General features: G+C 48.1%; 1 protein-coding gene across 7 annotated transcripts in view; it reads left to right on the top strand.

Annotated features, from left to right (window-relative positions):
* LOC102449669 (H(+)/Cl(-) exchange transporter 5) overlaps positions 1-18,271 on the top strand; it is an 82,788-nt gene that overhangs the window by 46,498 nt on the left and 18,019 nt on the right. For 6 of the 7 annotated variants that reach the window (XR_003088347.3, XR_012895629.2, XM_075896674.2 and 3 more), the window contains 7 exons: positions 3,854-4,005; positions 7,090-7,189; positions 9,796-9,983; positions 11,581-11,703; positions 12,258-12,464; positions 13,627-13,707; positions 16,153-16,695. Coding sequence is in view for 5 of the 7 variants with exons in the window: in XM_075896674.2 (XP_075752789.1) it covers positions 3,854-4,005; positions 7,090-7,189; positions 9,796-9,983; positions 11,581-11,703; positions 12,258-12,464; positions 13,627-13,707; positions 16,153-16,695 (1,394 nt within the window). In the remaining 2 variants the exon portion in view is untranslated. Of the gene's footprint in view, positions 1-1,620; positions 1,761-3,853; positions 4,006-7,089; positions 7,190-9,795; positions 9,984-11,580; positions 11,704-12,257; positions 12,465-13,626; positions 13,708-16,152; positions 16,696-18,271 lie in introns of those variants that run through there. The other variant, XM_006118106.5, reaches the window with a different exon arrangement.

The raw sequence follows: 18,271 nt of genomic DNA, 5'->3' as shown, positions 1-18,271 counted from the left end.
AGGGACTCTTGTACATTGCAAAGGCGGAACACGTGCTAGTCCTTATCGACTAATCGACTAGTCGATGGGACTTCCATCGACTATTCGATTTATTCATTAATTGATATTTAACATCCCTGCTGTCGACAAGCCCTTTATAACTGACACATTGTATCACCGGAGTCTCCAAAGAGCAAATGACTAGGGGTGATTGAAATACACCTGCCTGAGGTCTCCTGCGGGTTCTCCGCTGTGTGTGGTCTTTGGGCTGCTGTGATCTGGCTACTTTGGGCTGACCCTCGGCTAGGAGCAGGTTCCGTGGGAGTTGTCTGGGGATATCCCAGGGGAGTGAATCTGATTGGGTCTTGGAAGGATCTAGGCTGAACAATGCCATTTTATGGAGTCTTTTCAGTCCCGGGGAGGGCTGCGAAGCTGAGCCCAAAGGCCGTGGGTTAATAGATGAGCTTTCATAGAATCATAGAATACTAGGACAAGTTTTCTCCCTCCTCCTTATGACACCCTTTTAGATACCTGAAAACTGCTCTCATGTCCCCCCCCTCTCAATCTTCTCTTTTCTAAACTAAACAAATGCAATTCTTTCAGCCTTCCTTCATAGGTCATGTTCTCTAGACCTTTAGAGAAGAACAGTTCCATGCTTTTGAAACGGCGGGTCACTTTTATTGAGCAAGAATTAACCCTTTATCTGCAGTCTCCAGTTTTAATTTGCAGAGTTTCCATAAGACTGCAATTTATCTGATTCTTTGGGGTTCCACCCCACCCCCCAAGGATGGCATAGTTAGGACTCTGTTCGCTATTGCTGATTATAGTGACTCCATAAAACTGTGAAGAGAGATTAAAAAGACTTGGACTTTTCAGCTTAGAAAAGAGGAGACTAAGGGGGGGATAAGAATGAGGTCTATAAAATCATGCCTGGTGTGGAAAAAGTGCTTAAGGAAAAGTTATTTACTTATTTCCACAATATAAGAACTAGGGGGTCACCAAATGAAGTTAATAGGCAGCAGATTTAAAACAAATAAAAGGAGGTTTGTCTTCACTTAGCGCACAGTCAACCTGTGGAACTCCTTGCTAGAGGATGTTGTGAAGGCCAGAATTTTAACAAGGTTGAAAAAAGAGCTAGATAGCCATTGATGGACCTAACCTCCATGAATCTATTAGCCAGGATGGGTAGGAATGGTATCCCTAACTTCTGTCTGGAAATGGGTGACAGGAGAGGGATTGCATGAGGGTTACCTGTTGTGTTCCCTCCCTCTGGGGCATCTGGTATTGGCCACTGTCGGCAGACGGGACATTGGGCTGAACAGACCTTTGGTCTGACCCAATGTGGCCGTTCTTGCATACATCAGGGTGCTTCTGGGTACGTACCTAAATCCATCTCGTTGCTTTACTCTTACAGCTGTGGTCTGATGATCACAGTGGTCCTTTCTAGCTTTAGAGTCTATGAGCTCCCAGTCTCACAGAGCCGTCCACTGTCTCTGCATAGCCCCTTAAGGGAGCTGTATCGCAGCAGCGTGCCGGGCTGGGGGAGCGTCCAATAGATTTACGAGCTGCTTGAGTCTGTGTTCTGGGGACTGCATGGGAGGGCCCTTGCGGTGCTAACTGGGAGGGGCCAAAACACTGAAGGACGGAGCTGCGGAGAAGCATAAAGCTGGAGTTTCTTTTAAAACTCTAATGCCTCTGCCTTGCCTGTTCCGTTCAGACTCAGCCTCCGTTCAGCACCATGTCCTGCCCTTCAGCCTGCTTGAGAATCTTTGGCCGCTTCTGTAAGTTACAAGCCTTGCTGGGGATACTTGTGTTCACTGTGAAAGCAAGTCAGGGGGTCCACCCTCAGCCAACAGGGCGCTCCGGCATGTGCGGTTCGTAAGCTGTAAGTGCATGCTTCCTGGCAGAGTTTGCTTTCGACATGTTTTCTCTCCACTCGTAAGTGCTCTTCAGAGGGCAGAGTAAAATGCTCTGCTCCTTCCTGAGCTTGATCTAGCGATCAATAAAACCAGATCAGCACTATGAAATCATCAGGCAGGGCGCCGTTCAGCAGCAGCTGTCCGTTGTGATAGTGCTTCCGAGCAGCCCTTCCAAGGGCACGGTTTATGGTGCTTTTTGCCTTTCGCCCTGGGGTTAGGTTTTTCATTTCATTAATGATTAAAGGCTAGCGCCTTAGGCCTCTGGAAGAAATGGAAAGCCTTGAGTTGCTTGGGCTGTAGAGGGAATTCAGAGCGGGAATGCCTGTAACATGAAAGCTTCCTTAAAGGAGGCCAAACTGGCTGCAAAATGATTATTCCCGGGTAAAACCTTCCTTCATTCTCATTGTAACCTGGGGAATCCTTGCTGCTTGAACATCCGTGGGCTTTAGAAGAAAAGTATGCATGGAGTAGTATTAAAGGAATCCACTGGTATAGACCAGGATCAAAGGTCTGTGCCTGCATATACAAAGGGGTGGTCTGATTTTCACGGGAAGCATTTGTTCCGCATTTATTAATCTGTCCAGAAAAGCCGCTTGATTTTCCTTGGATTGGGTTTAAGACTGTTCTATTCCCCCACCCTTTCTTCTGGCCCCTTCATGTCTCCAACTCACGTGAAAAAGAATTAAGCAGCGCATTTCCGAGTGGCAGCAAACAAACGTTGGCTTACTGTGTTTTCAGGCTCTTTTCCGATTAGAGATTACACGTCCTCTGAAACTGACGACTAAGGCAGCAATGGATTAACGAATGTTCTGCAGATGGAAACGAGTTAAACTGTATCACATGAGAGCAAATGCATTTGAGTTTTAAGGGGGGACACTTTCATCTCTTGACTTCATGTTCAGTGGCTTTACCCTTGGGAGAGAACAGGGCAGGCTGCTGGGCTCTGGGCCAGGCCTACACTGCGGGAGGAGGGGGCGGGGTCAGCTGAAGGCACACAGCTCCAGCTTTTGTAAATAACGTAGCTGGAGTCGATGTACCTCAAGCTGAGCTTGGCGCTGTCTCCCCAGTGGGAGGTGGTTGGGAGAGAGGCTCCCGTCTACTCCCCTTATTCCTCGTGACAGCCCGCAGGGGCGGCCTCAGTGTTCCATTGAGCCGGCCTTAACTAGACCCACTAAATTGAACCCCGGAAGATGGATCGCCAGCGCATCCACCCTCCAGTACATAGAGACGTGGCCTTAGAGTCAGGAGATCTGGGTTCTGTTCTCCTCTCTGCCATTGACCTGCCTTGTCACTTAGTTTTCTTTCCCCTCTCTGCCTGTTTTCCTTCCCGCCCTTTGTCTAACCTTGTCTATTCGCATTGCCAGCTCCTGGGGGCATGTGTGTGTACAGTGGCTGTGATAACAAGGTCCCAGCCTCAGCAGGGGCACCTTGGCTGCGCTCGAATACGATGAATGCCCAGCGGTCGCTCCTTCTGGTTTGGCTTGTTCTAGCATCATGCTGCTTGCTGCTGCCCTCCTCTTCCTTCTGGGACTGTTTCTCTTTTCCCCACTTGCCTCCTTCGTTTTCTTAAATGCCATTCTGGCTCGGTCCGTGACGCTGTACGTGGAAGGCCTCTAGTCCCACGACTCCAAAAATCCTAGCTCCATAGTCACCTTTCCTGGACACTTGATTGCTGCCGCCGAAGCTGAGCGTTCACTTGACCGACAGTATTTCTAGTCCTTCCGTTGGGAGAAGCGTAACCCAGTACTGCTCCTCGGGGTGGGCTGCTCGAGCACTGCTCTTAGCAGACGGGTGCTCTGGGAGGAGAGGAACCTGTCCAGTCCCGGGGGCTCCAGACTAGAGAGGGTCAACCTGTAGCTGCCTGCACCTAGGACTGTCTTCATCCCATCTGTGGGCAGCCTTGGACGTGGGAAATGTTGGAATGAATGCACCCTTTCGTTTGTTCTCTTTTTCAGGGTTCTCCTTATACAATGGAGGAGGGATGAACGGCACAAGCCACATGATGGACTTTCTGGAGGAACCTCTGCCGGGGGTGGGTACCTATGAAGATTTCAATACCATCGACTGGGTGAGAGAGAAATCCAGAGACCGGGACAGGCACAGAGAGGTAAGTCTGTTTCTTGCTGCTTTGCTTGTCACCCATGGTGCAAAACTGAATTGTCTGCATGTACACCTTTGCCTCCTTCTCTGAATACTTGAATCTGGAGACACGTACAGGAATATCTGAGGTTGGAGGGCTTGTTCCCAGAGAGTGACCAAAGCACAGGTGGCCTTTTAGTCCATGGAAACGTAGGTACAAATTTTACCGGCTGCCCTGCATTTCTGCACAAGGATTGTTAAATGCTGGAAACCTGCTCCAACCTGTCAGCGTCTTGCAATGACACGTGGGATGGAGCCAGCTCCATTTATCCCGTCTTTTGCCGAGTTTCTCTGCGTCCTGGATGCAGGAAGCTTCTGGGAACTGCATTACTGAATTGGGGGAGATGGCGAACACGCCGCATGCATAGTTTTGTTTGTGTATATTGAACATCTCTGATCCGGCACGCTCTGGCCCGGCCACGTCCGTGGTCCAGCATGATTTGGGTTCACCGGATGGCCCCTTATCACGGATGTAGCAAAGTTTCTCGCGGTCCCATAAAGTTTGTTTACAGTCCTCGCAGTCCGAGTTCTGTGCTGTTATTTAGCTTTCATTCACCCCTAGCTGTCTTCCAAGAGCCATGTAAGCAGTGCAGTGTGGGTAATGCTGCTAGACAATATTGGTCACCCGCGGTTCGGCAAATTCTCTGGTTTGGCACTGGACAGGTCCCGAGGGTCCTGACTAGAGAGGTTCGACCTGTAAGAAAGAGCAAGATTTCTTTTTGAGCACATCATAATGATCAGCAAACAATAACAACGTGGCCATGAATTTTCAGCCTTAAAAACATGTTGCCTGTTGGAGAAAACTCAAGGGATGTAACTCACGAGTTCCTTCCCCAGCCCTTTCTAGCTTTGTGCGGTGACAGAGTTGGTTTGGATAGCAGAGGAGTGTCCTCAGGGGGGAATTAACCTCTCTGACTGGCCCCTGTATCGTAAGACCCTTGCTGGGAAGCTGTTTACAAGGCAGTGCCTGGCCTAAGTTTGTTAAATGCAACGCTCTGGTAATGAAACTTCCAAAAGAAAACTTTGGCTGAGTCCAACGCAAGCGACAACAAGCGAGGGGTGCCCGGAGGTAAGGCTGCTTGTCAGCACAGGAAACTGGGCCCTCTTGTGTGTTGCTCAGACTATCCCGAAGAGGAGCAAGTCCTCGGAAGACCCCGTAAATGGCTGTGTCGATGCTATAAGCATGGTGCTTTCCTCCTCTCCCCTTCAGCTCCTTCCTCGCTGTCTGGGAGGGAGCGAATCCGAAGGGATTGCACAGAAAAACCAAAGAGTATACAAATGGCCAGCTGACTGTCAGGAATACCTCGTGAAATGCCCAGACACACTGCTAATGCCTGCCCCTACCTCGTCTATACAAACACATTCAGATCAGGCTCCACCGAAAATTGCTAACTGGCCAAGCAGATTAGTTAGTTTGCAATTGTAAAAAGAAACCTACAGCAGACAGTTTATCCTTTCCTGCCCCGGCCTCGCTGGGTCAGTAGTCGCTATGTTCGTAAACAGTCTAGACAGTTGCTGCTGAAAGGCACAATCTAAAGAGAGAAGTAATTTAACATCCTTCAGCCAGAGGGGCATCTAACTTCATTTATTCTAGTTAATGGGGATTTGCTGTTTGGCCTTTTACCCAGGAGTAATGGACTAGGTACTGGGACTTGCACCAGAATTGTTAGAGCGCTCAGTAGCCCCCGTTGGAACCTTTCCCCCAGCTATCAAGAGCAGTGAGATGAACAAAAACAAAATATTATTACATGTTAGGTATAGTTAATAGTGCAGAGCCTTAGAGGAAGTGATTAGCCTTGATCTTAGGACTCAGAGCTGGGTCTAAGCCTTAAGTGATCTCCTCGGAGCAGCTGAATACTCCTGAACCAGCATGTCTAGCCTGAAAAGCTGTGTTGAAATAACCTTCCCGCTAACAAAGATTTATACGCACAAGATCAATTCCTGAGATTGTCAAGGCCTTGTATATCCCAGATCAGAGTATACTTGAATGCCCAGCCTCCGTCATTACTCCCCCAGCAACGTGCTGGGGGGCGGAGTCTGGAACAGCCACGTGGGCTGGATGGATCCAGCCCGCTCGGTGGCTTTGCCCACCCGTGGGCTAGAGGGTAGATGGAGCACACGAAACACTTGCACCGTGCTGAAAAAGATGCATCTATCTAGGACAGCCGTGGCCAACCCGCAGCTCATGAGCCACATGTGGCTCTTGCCCCCCAAAAGTGTGACTTGAGAAGCAGCTTCTGCGCCCCTTGCAAATGGCACCCGCCCCCGCTCTCTCTCCCCCTCCCCGCCGGCCCCTGGCTTCCCTTTGCTTACTGGGTCAGAGCGGCAGGGTTTTAAAAAATGGCGCCCAAGATGGCGGCCGTCTTAAAGGGGTAGTAGTCTCCTTTTTAAAAAAATTTTTTGTTGTTTTTGACAATTCTGTTCTGGGGAGCTTTTTTTCCCCCTTGACAATTCTGGTGTGGCTTTTCGCATTTTTTCCACCGCTGTTTTGGCTCTCTTTAAGTGGGTTGGCCACCCCTGATCTAGGAGCTCAGATGCTCGTTGAGGATACGTGGCCTGACAGCAGGCTGTGGGATGCCCTGAAGGTAACTCTGTTTCCACAGACTGCTCAGGACCACAGTCCTGTTATAAGTAAGTGCTGGGCTCAGAACAACTGCAGACAAGTAAGCGTGCAACTGTGAGAGGTTAAATCGGAAAAGTCATTTTAAGAGGAGTCTGGCTCAATCCTTCCTTTGATTTCCCTGGTTTGGGGGAAGCTTAATTTTCCTTGAGCCACACTTTGTACCTGGTCTGCATAATGCAGGGCCTGACACACTTGGCTGCAAGGTTACGTCTTGTTTTGGAAACCCTCTGTTTCCTGAGTACAGTCGTGTGATTGAAGGGTAGAGTTTGATCTTTACTCGGAATGTTTGTATCGATGGGAGAAGCTCCGCCCTCTAATGTGAGTGTTAGTATTTTCCCCAGATGAATGAAAGCCATCTGCTTCTGAAATCGATCTGTGTGTGTGTCTGCTCTGCTGTGTCTAACGTCTGCCTCTCAACCTTTCCTCTAGATTGCTAGTAAAAGTAAAGAGTCAACATGGGCCCTGCTTCAGAGCGTGAGCGATGCCTTTTCTGGCTGGCTGCTGATGCTTCTCATAGGGTTGTTAGCAGGTGAGAGGACAACACAGTTGACAATGAATTCCCAGTCACCAGTGCTAGTGTGGATCCCCCACCCGAATTCTTGTGTGACCGGAGCCCGTGGCTTTCTGCACCGGAGCTGTGTGTTGCTGGCGGAGCCATGCTCGTACTTACAGCTGGTTCTGCTTCGATGGCTTTGCCGTGGAAGATCTATTTAAGCCAGGGCTGGGCAAAATACGGCCCTGGGGCCGAATCCAGCCCGCGGACCACCCTTCCGGGACCCTCAGGAACGTAGCTGCCGGTTTAAAGCTCAGTCCTTGCATCTCTCTCCCACCCCCAGCCCAATCCTCAGCTCCTAGTGGCCAGAAACAACTGGCCAGTAGGAATTGACCCCAGCCAATCTCTCAGCTCCTATTGGCTGGAAACAACTGGCAATGGGAACTGACCCCAGCCAATCTCTCAGCTCCTATTGACTGGAAACAACTGCCTTAGGGGTGCTGCGGGCTTAGATAAGCTCCTCCCAGTCAGAGCCTGCCTCAGGAATCCTAGCCCCTCCCGCATCCCAACTCCCTCCCCCAGGTCAGCATCCAAACCCTCTGCCCCGGTCACAACTTCCTCCCAGACTCTGTAACCCTCCTCCCCTTGGGCGGAATCCTCTCCGGCACCCAAACACCCTCCCAGACCTTGCACCCCATTCCTCTGCCCCAAGTCACCACCCACACCCTCTGGAGTCTGCACCCTTTTCCCCTTCTCCCAGGTCACAATTCTCTCCCAAACTCTGCACCCCCTCCTAGTGCCCCTCTCCCAGGCCAGAATCCTCTCCTGCACCCATGCCCCCTCCCTGACCCAAGTCACAACCCCCTCCTTTGCCCAAACTTCCTCTGACCCCACACTGTCTCCTGCACCCCAGTCCCTTACCCAGTGCGCCCTTCTGCACCCAACCTGTATCCTAGACCCTGCACTTTCTCCACAGAAAAGTGTGGCTCTCGACCACTTTCCAAAATCTTGGAGTGGCCCCCCCACCAAACATTATTGCCCACCCCTGATTAAGCACTTACAACCGTAGTGTCTGTCAGGATAGAAACGTGTAACAAGGTCGAATCTCCCTGATTGGGCATCCTGAATATGCCGCTCCCGCTGCAAATCCAAGACTAAGCCTAACAAAGAGAAATGTCTCCGCTGCTCCGTACCCCGTAGGTCATCAAAGAGCAGCTCGGTCCGACAGCCCAAGAGAGAGTCCCAAAGTTTGGGACCCTGAGGGCGCCCCCTTGTCACTACTGGAGCAGTCCACTTCTGGGACTCAGAGCAGCAGCTTTTTTGGCTCCTTTTTACTGCTGCGATGGGATAAAGGTGAGAGGCAGAAGGGAGCTTCCTAGGGGAGCCGGTTCCTGAATCTTTCAGAGGCAGATTTGCAGATCCCTCTATACTGCACCAGCAAGGAGTGGAGCAGTGATAAACGAGCGAGCTGCAGCAGCTACACTCACAATGAATGAGGCAGAGAGATTCCTATTTACATACGCAGGAGGCCTCTGGACGCAGGGCAATCGTACTTTGTGGCCCTGTCCATGAGTGTGCATGGGGAGTGTTGCTAAACGTCCAGCGTGTCTCCGAATCCATAGCACGCAGTCTGCAGCAGCAAGAGGGGTTGATTCCATTCATGGTCACAGTCTTGTTAATGCAACACGTTGGACGTGAGGGGCAAACCACCTCTAAGGAGGTTGGAGCCCATGGGAACTTAAAAACCACTGACCTTTGTTTCTTTACTGTCTCTTAATTCCATTTGTCACATACCTGTCACTCTCAGTTTCCAATGGGTATTGGAAATGCTTGATTTCCCAAAATGCATGCATCTGACGAAGTGGGTCTTTGCCCACGAAAGCTTATGCTCCGGTAAATCTGTTAGTCTATAAGGTGCCACAGAACTGCAGATTCAGACTCACGGCTACCCCTCTGATACTTGATTTCCCAAGTACTTTGTGGTTTAGTAGAACTCCAGGTTTAATGCTTACATGCTGTAGAAAAAGCAGAAGCCCTTTTTTACCCTGTCTGTGCCTCAAACTATCTGCCACCCCATATTTTGGTTGAAAAGATTACTTACTAACTAGGGATGTCACCAATTAACTGGTAAATATCTCCCTTTCCGGGCGATCTTTACCTGTTAACTGGCAGCCTGGCTGTGCTGGACCAGCCCTTCAACCCGACACGGGTTGGGGCGGGCTGCTCCAGCCTGGCCAGGTCCACTGTGCCATGGGCGGGGGTCACTCCAACCTGGCCAGACCTGCCGCCGTGGGTTGAAGCAGTTAACTGTGTGTGCAATGTTTAGCCAGTTAACTGATTAAACAGGATTTTACACCCCTCCTGATAACTTAAATGAATTGCGTTCTGATGCTTTTGGTGCAGTTTTTGTCTGCTCTTGAAATATTGAGGCATTTCTCTTCCATATTTCCAAAAGCATCCGTAGCTGATTCTTCTCTCGAGCGCCTGAAAGAACCAAACGACATTGTGTGCCCATAAGCAAATCCTGCAAGAATTGTATTTGTCGCTGTGGTAAATGTACCAGAATGCCACCGGAGAAGTAACCGTCAGGACATCCCGGCTATCTACAATCATTCTTAACTTTGTCTTCATTTTGCTATTAGGTTCTCTAGCGGGTCTGATAGACATCTCTGCCCACTGGATGACCGATTTGAAAGAAGGGCTGTGTCTGACAGGCTTCTGGTTTAACCATGAACACTGCTGCTGGAATTCCAATGAGACCACCTTTGAGGATAGGGATAAATGCCCGCAATGGGAGACCTGGTCACAGCTTATACTTGGCCATGGAGAGGTGAGCTGTAAAAATAATTGCTGGTCTGGTTTTTGTGCATTTACTTACTCACAAGGTGCCATCGGTCTTAGCACTCAATGCTGGCATCTTTCAGTAGTCTGAGTAAACCTAACTCTACGCAGTGGTTCTCAACTCGTTTCAGTCCACGGACCACCAGGCCAATCAAATTTTCGTGGACCACCTCTTTTTTGAGACATGATTAAAAAAAAGAGCAGACAACGAACATTTTGGTTTGAAATGTATTTCTTACTAACAGATTTCTGGTGCCTGCCCACGCCGTGTGACTTTGGACAATGTTCCTGTGGACCACCAAAAAAGTCACCATGGACCACCAGTTGAGAACCACAGCTAGGGCTTTATGTTTTGCCATGGCAGAATTCAATTTTAAACTGTTTTATAATTTTGATGGGTTAGATCAATGTTTTTTTATTTGTATTTTCACAGATGCATGCAATGTTGGGGTGTATCTCACTCAATTATTTTGTGGCACATTGAGATTAAAAAATATAAAACTCTATAATGGTTCTGACACCAATTTTCAAAATCACATGGCAAAATCTAGAAAGTAAATATCCTCAAATCAAGCTCTTAGGTTCTTAAGTAGTGTTTCTCTTTGTCTTTTTGGAAATTCAAATTATTACTGGTGGAAATATATTTTTTTCAGTTTGTGTGTGTGTACAGTGAAATTGATACGCACTGGCATTTGCCAATAAAAATCTATTCCTTTCAAGTGTAGCTATGTTAGTTGTGACAATTTCAGTAAGGGCAGAGGATAGCTTATTAATCTACATTTTTTGTTAGTCTCTAAGATGCTGCGGAACTATTCGTGGTTTAAGGTTCTTGTGTAAAGGTATCTGTATGCTAACAGATTTGAGTCTGGCCTCAAGTTTTTGCATAGTTTAGGGCAATGCAGAATTTGTTTTTGTTGTTGTTTGTTTTAAAGAAATGGATTAAGAGCTTGTATTCTGTGCTGGTGTGTCCAATAAGTACGATGTTCATAATTGTTCAGGTGGTGTAGATCTCTCTCCTCTAAATTAAGCCTCTTCTTAAAGACACACAGTCCACTTTATTGGTCAACGTACTTTATGCTTACAAGATATCCCATTGCTTCTCTTTTGGCTTGTCGTGTACTAAGGGGTCGCCTGTACGAAACACACATCCTACATGCTTCCCTTCCTCCCTGTCTAAATATTTCATAGACAGTGTGATCGAGAGTGACCGTCTAAATCTGGTCCCCAGTGCAGTGCCCGCGGGTGCCATGGCGCCTGCCGGGCCATTTCTGTGCGCCCGCCGAGTAATTGGGGCCGGCCCCTGGCGCGTGGCCCTTGGGTGGTGCCGGCGCCGGACACACAGTGTATCGGCGTTCCCACTCATGGGCATGCAGCACAGGAGCAGCGCCGGCATCAGGTGCGCGGTGCATGGGCGTTGACGGCTCCTGGGCGTGCGGCACAGGAGCAGCGCTGGCCCCAGCACGCAGTGTATGGGTGGCCCCGCCCCTGGGTGCCCGGCGCGTGAGTGGCCCCGCCCCCGGGTGCCTGGCAGCCCCAAAAGGTTGGGAACCACTGGTCTAAATCAAGCAATTTTGTCTCTGTTTCAGGGGGCATTTGCGTACATTCTCAATTACTTCATGTATGTTCTTTGGGCACTGGTATTCTCTCTGCTGGCAGTGTTACTCGTCAGGGGATTTGCGCCTTATGCTTGTGGCTCAGGAATCCCGGAGGTGAGTCTGAAATTCACTTTCCTCCAACAAATCACTCTGAAATATTTTCCATCGTTTGGCTAAAGGTTGCCCCTGGCGTTGCGGAGGGATGTAATTCTCCATCAAAAGATGACAATACCAGGGCAATTTTAAGGAAAATTGCTCTTTAAAACTAGAAAAGAATCAGAATGGTGTAATTTTTTGCTTCATTTCAAAGTGCAGTATTAAAACAGAACTAGTCTCCCATGTCTCCAAGTCATGACTCCAGAATTATTTCCTAGAACACCGTAACTACTAGCATGTCATCATAGAAGTTAAACAAACACGACTGTTTGTACAGCACTCGGAGCACTCTGCTAACTGCAGAGTTTTGCTGGCTTGAGTGACCGAACAGTTAACTTTGTTTCACTTTCAATGACAATAAAGAAAAACTTGTTTAACCTCTATATAGTGTTTAATAAAGCCGTAAAACAAAGTTCTTGACAGTTTAGTGGGCCTCTAATAAATAGAGATCCAGCCAGTTTGCAGATGAAAGATTTGAATGAACGGCTGTAAAACTTGGCTTTGACTTTCAGATCAAAACGATCTTGAGCGGTTTCATCATTCGCGGCTATTTGGGCAAGTGGACCCTGATCATCAAAACTGTTACATTGGTGTTGGCAGTATCGTCAGGCTTGAGTTTGGGGAAAGAGGGCCCTTTGGTGCACGTTGCTTGCTGCTGTGGAAACATCTTGTGTCACCTTTTCACCAAATACCGAAAAAACGAAGCCAAGCGCAGAGAGGTAAAAATGCACGGGAAGATTTGTGGTGTTGCACTTGGTGCCGAAGGGCTTATCACCATTTTAGCGTAAAAATATAGAATGGTGCTTCTCAGGTCATCGAATAAAACAATTTCTGTTGAGCATACAGCATGCGAACACCAGTACGAAAGCTGCTCTGTGTATATGTGTAAGGTGCTGCATATAATAGTGCTGCTTATATTGGTAAGGAATCTAGCACCAGCTTCTTAACCCAATACAATGCTGTACTGGGAGCAAAACATTTGCGTTTTGGCTTCCTCTGTGAAAATATTTCTATCCAGAAATGATACCGTTCCACAATGTAGGAGAGTAGAGATTCCGCTAGCTTGGGGCATATATATTAGCAAGTGACACAACTTGCCAGGTGCTTGATTCTCTAGCCCTATGAGTTCTAGTACTTGGTCAAGTGATGCTCTGTGGACTTGGATAGGAGTAAACACTATTCAGCATGAGTAACTGGACCATTAGACACTCAAATACCATGGCGATAGGTTCTTATAATGCACCCAACTAGTACAGCTGAGAATTCTGTAAATGAGTCCTATTGTAAAGTCCTATGACATTTTATGGTGACTCTCGGAAAGTGAGTGAGACGCTTAGTATCCTCTTGTCCGCATTATTTTCCGGCAACCATAAATACCTACATTGTGTCTTAAAATAGTGTTGTAACTGGAGTCGTGAATGACTCCAGAGTCTCTTGTTGAGAATTTTTTGTGAATGAATTCTCGTACACGGGATAGAAGCTGTAAGGAATACAGATAGCCATGTGATTGTTCACTGTAAAATTAACCAGAAAATACGGTTTTGTGTTTACACTACTGAGATGCGATGGTGACTTTTTATATTGAACCTTTCCCCCAGAACAATGCGGAATGTGAAATTGGAGGGAGGAGGTAATTGTGAATTACATCAATTACTAAATAGAGAGCCCTTTAAAGGTTAAAGTTTTTTGTAACTAATGGAACGTTGTACATCTCCGGTTGACTTAGGTCATTCCACCTGTTTACGATGGTCATATTTTAAATCAAGTCAGCCATTAGGTGAGCTGCACAATAGAAATCTGAGTTGTACAAAATGTACCTGCTTGAACAAAGGGACAATGTAACCATTGTCCACATATCTGACTTCTGACCTCTTGATTCAGGTTTTGTCAGCTGCTGCAGCTGCTGGCGTGTCTGTAGCGTTTGGTGCACCAATCGGAGGGGTGTTGTTCAGTCTGGAAGAGGTAATCAAAACTTTGCATTTTATTTCACAAATACTGAATTGATCCTGCTCTTTAAACATACAGCACTTCAGTCCCTTCTGGGTCTATTGTCATGCAAAGGAAGCATGCACCGTTAAATACAATTTGGAGTCTGCAACGTGAATGTTTCCATGAGTCAACCAAGCGTTTTATCTGAAAGGCTTACTTCTGAAGGGTGTGAATTAGCGTCCTTATTTTTGCAGCGATGCTGTTAAGTCCCCCACATAGCCCTCCGGTACTGACCTGTAACCCACTGCCCCAGTTTTCAGTCTTGTTCCCCAAACTTCCTCTCACACTGCATTTAAAAAAAAACAAAACCCCTCTGCCAGTTCATCTCCATCCTAATCTCTGTCCTCCTTGGGAATCCAGCCTTGGGTCTCTTCAAGGAGACTTGTCGTGCAGTTGAGTTTGAGGGGTCACAAGCCACGCAGATGGATTTTAATTGTATCATTAGCAGCCGTCTCATTCCTGTTCCCAGCGAGGGATAAGATCATGGTCGCTGAAGTGGCTTAGAGTTCCGCACTCGTGCTGCACGGGCGGTGATGTGCACCCTGTCGCTTGGCCCAGCTGTCAGCACTGTGTAACACAACATCCTCACAGCCACAGTCACTTTCCCTGCTGGGCACGGGCTTTCTGTGCTGCAGATGCCCACCAGTGATCCAACTGACTGCAAAACTTCTTTTCCATGCAACCAGTCAAGAATAGAACTCGAGATCAGCCCTGGTTACCTGATATGAGACACCTATATTAATCAGGGGGGTCATCGCGATGCCCTTCCTCTGCCTTAGTAAATTAAAAAAAAAAAAAGTTGCCACCTTCATATTTTCAAGCCCATAGGCATATACCATGTTTTGGAAAGAATTCTCCAGTCTCCCTAGTATTGTACCTCTGAAATAACCTTTCGTTAATACGTGTCGATTGTAAATACAGCTTGGAAGTCTGCTGACTTAACCCCCTCATTGTGGAAGTGGGAGACAGGGGAGGGATCCTGTGAGGATTACCTGTTGTGATCCCTCCCTTTGGGGCATCTGGCATTGGCCACTGTCGGCAGACGGGACACTGGCCTGGATGGACCTTTGGTCTGAGCCACTACGGCCGTTCCTATGAAGTGGTGTGAAGTCTCCAGTAGCGAGCCAAGTAGGGTACACACCTGATGCGCTCTGGGCTACTAAGCCATTCATGTGTCATTTCCTTTAGAATGAAGGAGGACCTGACGGTGCCCTGGCTCACTGCTGTTTCTAGGCCAGTTTGGTAACTGAGTAGCCAGTGTTTTAAAAATGTTTGGTTGTTCATTGAGTAAAACCATTTATCTTTAGCACACAGTACATCAGCTCAGTAGTCTAAAGGCTACTCTATGCATATGTGAATGTGTTGAGTATAGTATTGCTGTCTGTAGATACTGTGGGGTAGGTAGAGAATCTGGTACCGACCGTGTATGTTAGAGTCCTTAACCCTACGTTAGACAGCAGTGACTCTTATTGGACAAAAGTTTGAGGGGGAGCCGAGTTAGTCTAGAACAGGAAAAACTTAAAAAACAATAATCTGGTAGCACTTTATAGACTAACAAAACATAGACTCATAGACTTTAAGGTCAGAAGGGACCATTATGATCATCTAGTCTGACCCCCTGCACAGTGCAGGCCACAGAATCTCACCCACCCCCTCCTAGAATAATCCTCTCACCCATATCTCAGATATTGAAGCCTTCAAATACTTTGAAGACCCCAAGATGCAGAGAATCCTCCAGCTGTGACCCGTGCCCCATGCTACAGAGGAAGGCGAAAAACCTCCAGGGTCTCTGCTAATCTACCCTGGAGGAAAATTCCTTCCTGACCCCAAGTATGGCGATCAGCTAAACCCTGAGCATGTGGGCAAGACTCACCAGCCAGACACCCAGAAAGTTCTCTATAGTAACTCCTATCATCCCTCCATTGACCTATTCCCACTGATAATGAATGGTCAATTAGTTACCAAGATCATGTTATCTCATCAAACCATCCCCATCTAGTTTAATCTTGAAACCAGATAGATCTTTTGCCCCCACTACTTCCCTTGGAAGGCCGTTCCAGAACTTCACTCCTCTAATGGTTAGAAACCTTCGTCTAATCTCAAGTCTAAACGTCCTACTAGCCAGCGTATATCCATTTGTTCCTGTGTCCACATTGGTATTAAGCTTAAATAATTCCTCTCCCTCCCTGGTATTTATCCCTCATGGTATTTATACCATGTAGATGGTGGTATGAGCTTTCATGGGCACAGCCCACTTCTTCAGATGACCAGCTGTGCCCACAAAAGCTCATGATCCCATCCACATGTTTTGTTAGTCTATAAAGCGCTACCAGACTATTTGTTTAAGTTTTTTCTTATTGGACAGGAATTAATGCCAGTTTACAGTAAATGACTGAATCTTCCTCCCCCCTTTTTTAGGTGAGTTACTACTTTCCCCTCAAGACTCTGTGGAGATCTTTCTTTGCCGCCCTGGTAGCAGCGTTCACCTTGCGCTCCATCAACCCTTTTGGCAACAGCCGCCTGGTTCTGTTTTATGTGGAGTTTCACACCCCTTGGCACCTGCTGGAGCTGGTGCCGTTCATCCTGTTGGGAATATTCGGTGGCCTTTGGGGATCTTTCTTTATTCGCAGCAACATTGCCTGGTGCAGACGCCGCAAGACGACCAAGCTCGGCAAGTACCCTGTGCTGGAGGTCATTGTTGTCACGGCCATCACGGCCATCCTGGCTTTCCCCAACGAGTACACCCGCATGAGCACCAGCGAGCTGATCTCCGAACTCTTCAACGACTGCGGGCTGCTGGATTTCTCCAAGCTCTGCGAGTACGTCAACGACTTCAACAGCACCAAAGGGGATGATCTGCCGGACCGAGCGGCCGGCCCGGGAGTCTACACAGCCATGTGGCAGCTGGCTCTGGCCCTGATCCTAAAAGTCTTCATCACCATATTCACGTTTGGCATGAAGGTGAGAGCCACATGTAAGATGCTGTTCGGATGACGATTCAGATCCGTGTGTTCTGTAAAGAACTGGTAGAAAGTGGCACTCGGGCTTTCTAAATGGTAAGGATCAAGTGTAGTAATTGTCAAGAGACTTAACAGCCTACGTCCTGTGGGCTTTCAATGGGCTTGACAGCTTCTTGAGTAACATATGGGCTCTTGCGAATGTTACCCCTATTCTAAACACTGCTTGTGCCCAGTTATCAGTAGCTAGCAGTGTTGCTCTTAGTGTTTTGCAACACCCCACTGTCACAATTCATGGGCTAGCTGTACCTCACTCTGAGTGCACCTCTCTCAGGCTCACATCACTTATCTTTGGAGTGGATCATGCGATTCTCTCATACCTGCAGTCATCAGGGATCAGCACAGCACGCCTGACGTCACTTGGGTGCTTGTGGATCTGTTACTCCAGGAGCAATGGCAGCGGTAACCAGGCAGCCTTCTCCAAGCCAAGGCGTTTGAGAGAGAACAGATTGCAAAAGCAATAACCCCGTATTTTGCTGGACACATGCCAGCCTTTCCCTGAAGCTTAGTTTCCCTGGATCTGGGGGAAGGCCTCAGTCTTTCCCTGTACCAGTCTGTGCTCCTGAGAGCTGACCCATTTTCTCCTGAGAAGGCTTTCAGTCTATATCCATTGGGTTGCTTTAGGCGTTCCGAAGCCGAGCCGTGTCAGAGCAGATGATGTGATGATGGCTGTGAGAATCACTGATGCTTCCTGCAAGACCTTATTGGAGGGACCACTGCACGGCTCAGTTAAAATTCCAGGCTGGGGAGAGGTGATTGTTTTGACCGTAGTGATGGAATTTTCACTCTGATGGGGCGTTTCATTGATAGTGACCCAGCTGCTGTCCAGCTGGAAAGCCGTAGGGGAACTCATGTGTAGAGAGATTTTCTGTTCTCATAGGACACTGGGGGTGTGTCTAAACTACGCTCGCCTGTCGACATGAAAGCCCTTTATCGACCTCCCCGGTAAACCTCATCCTACGAGGCATAACTGGGAGGTCGACAAAGGGCTTTCAGGTTGGCGCGGGAGTGTCCAGACTAGCGCGCTGAGCCGACAAACAGCTGCTCAGCTGTTTGTTGCCTCAGTGCGGCAGCCATTTAAATTTAAATGAAGCTGCGATTATTTAAATTGCGGCTTCATTTCTCTTTGCCGATCAGCCTGATCTACATGGCTCCATCGATGGAACCATGTAGTTTAGACGCACCCTGGCTTATTAGAAACTTACCCAAGCAGAACAGCAGGAACCGGGTGTGTCTAGTAACAAATCCTGAATGGAGAGGGGTATTGAAGCAGTTAAAATCGACTATAGAGCAGGTAAACACCAGCAAAGAAATGAAGCTGGGCGCCGGACCGTCCTATCTCAGTCACCCACAGCAAGACCTCCTCTTCAATCGGAGATGGTGTTTTGGGGCTGCATCACTGAGTGGACGTGGTGAAAGCATTGAGCCTATTGTGTGTATTTGCAGAAGAGTGCAGATTAACGGTGGAAGCGTAAGGCAGTGTGTGATCCCAAACCTTCCTTTGGGATGTGGAATGCTCC

Source organism: Pelodiscus sinensis, chromosome 13, assembly GCF_052426305.1.
Source record: "Pelodiscus sinensis isolate ZL-2025 chromosome 13, ASM5242630v1, whole genome shotgun sequence".
Taxonomy (NCBI): Eukaryota; Metazoa; Chordata; order Testudines; family Trionychidae; genus Pelodiscus; species Pelodiscus sinensis.
The sequence above is the reverse complement of the archived record's forward strand: the minus strand, read 5'-3'. Positions and strand labels throughout refer to the sequence as shown.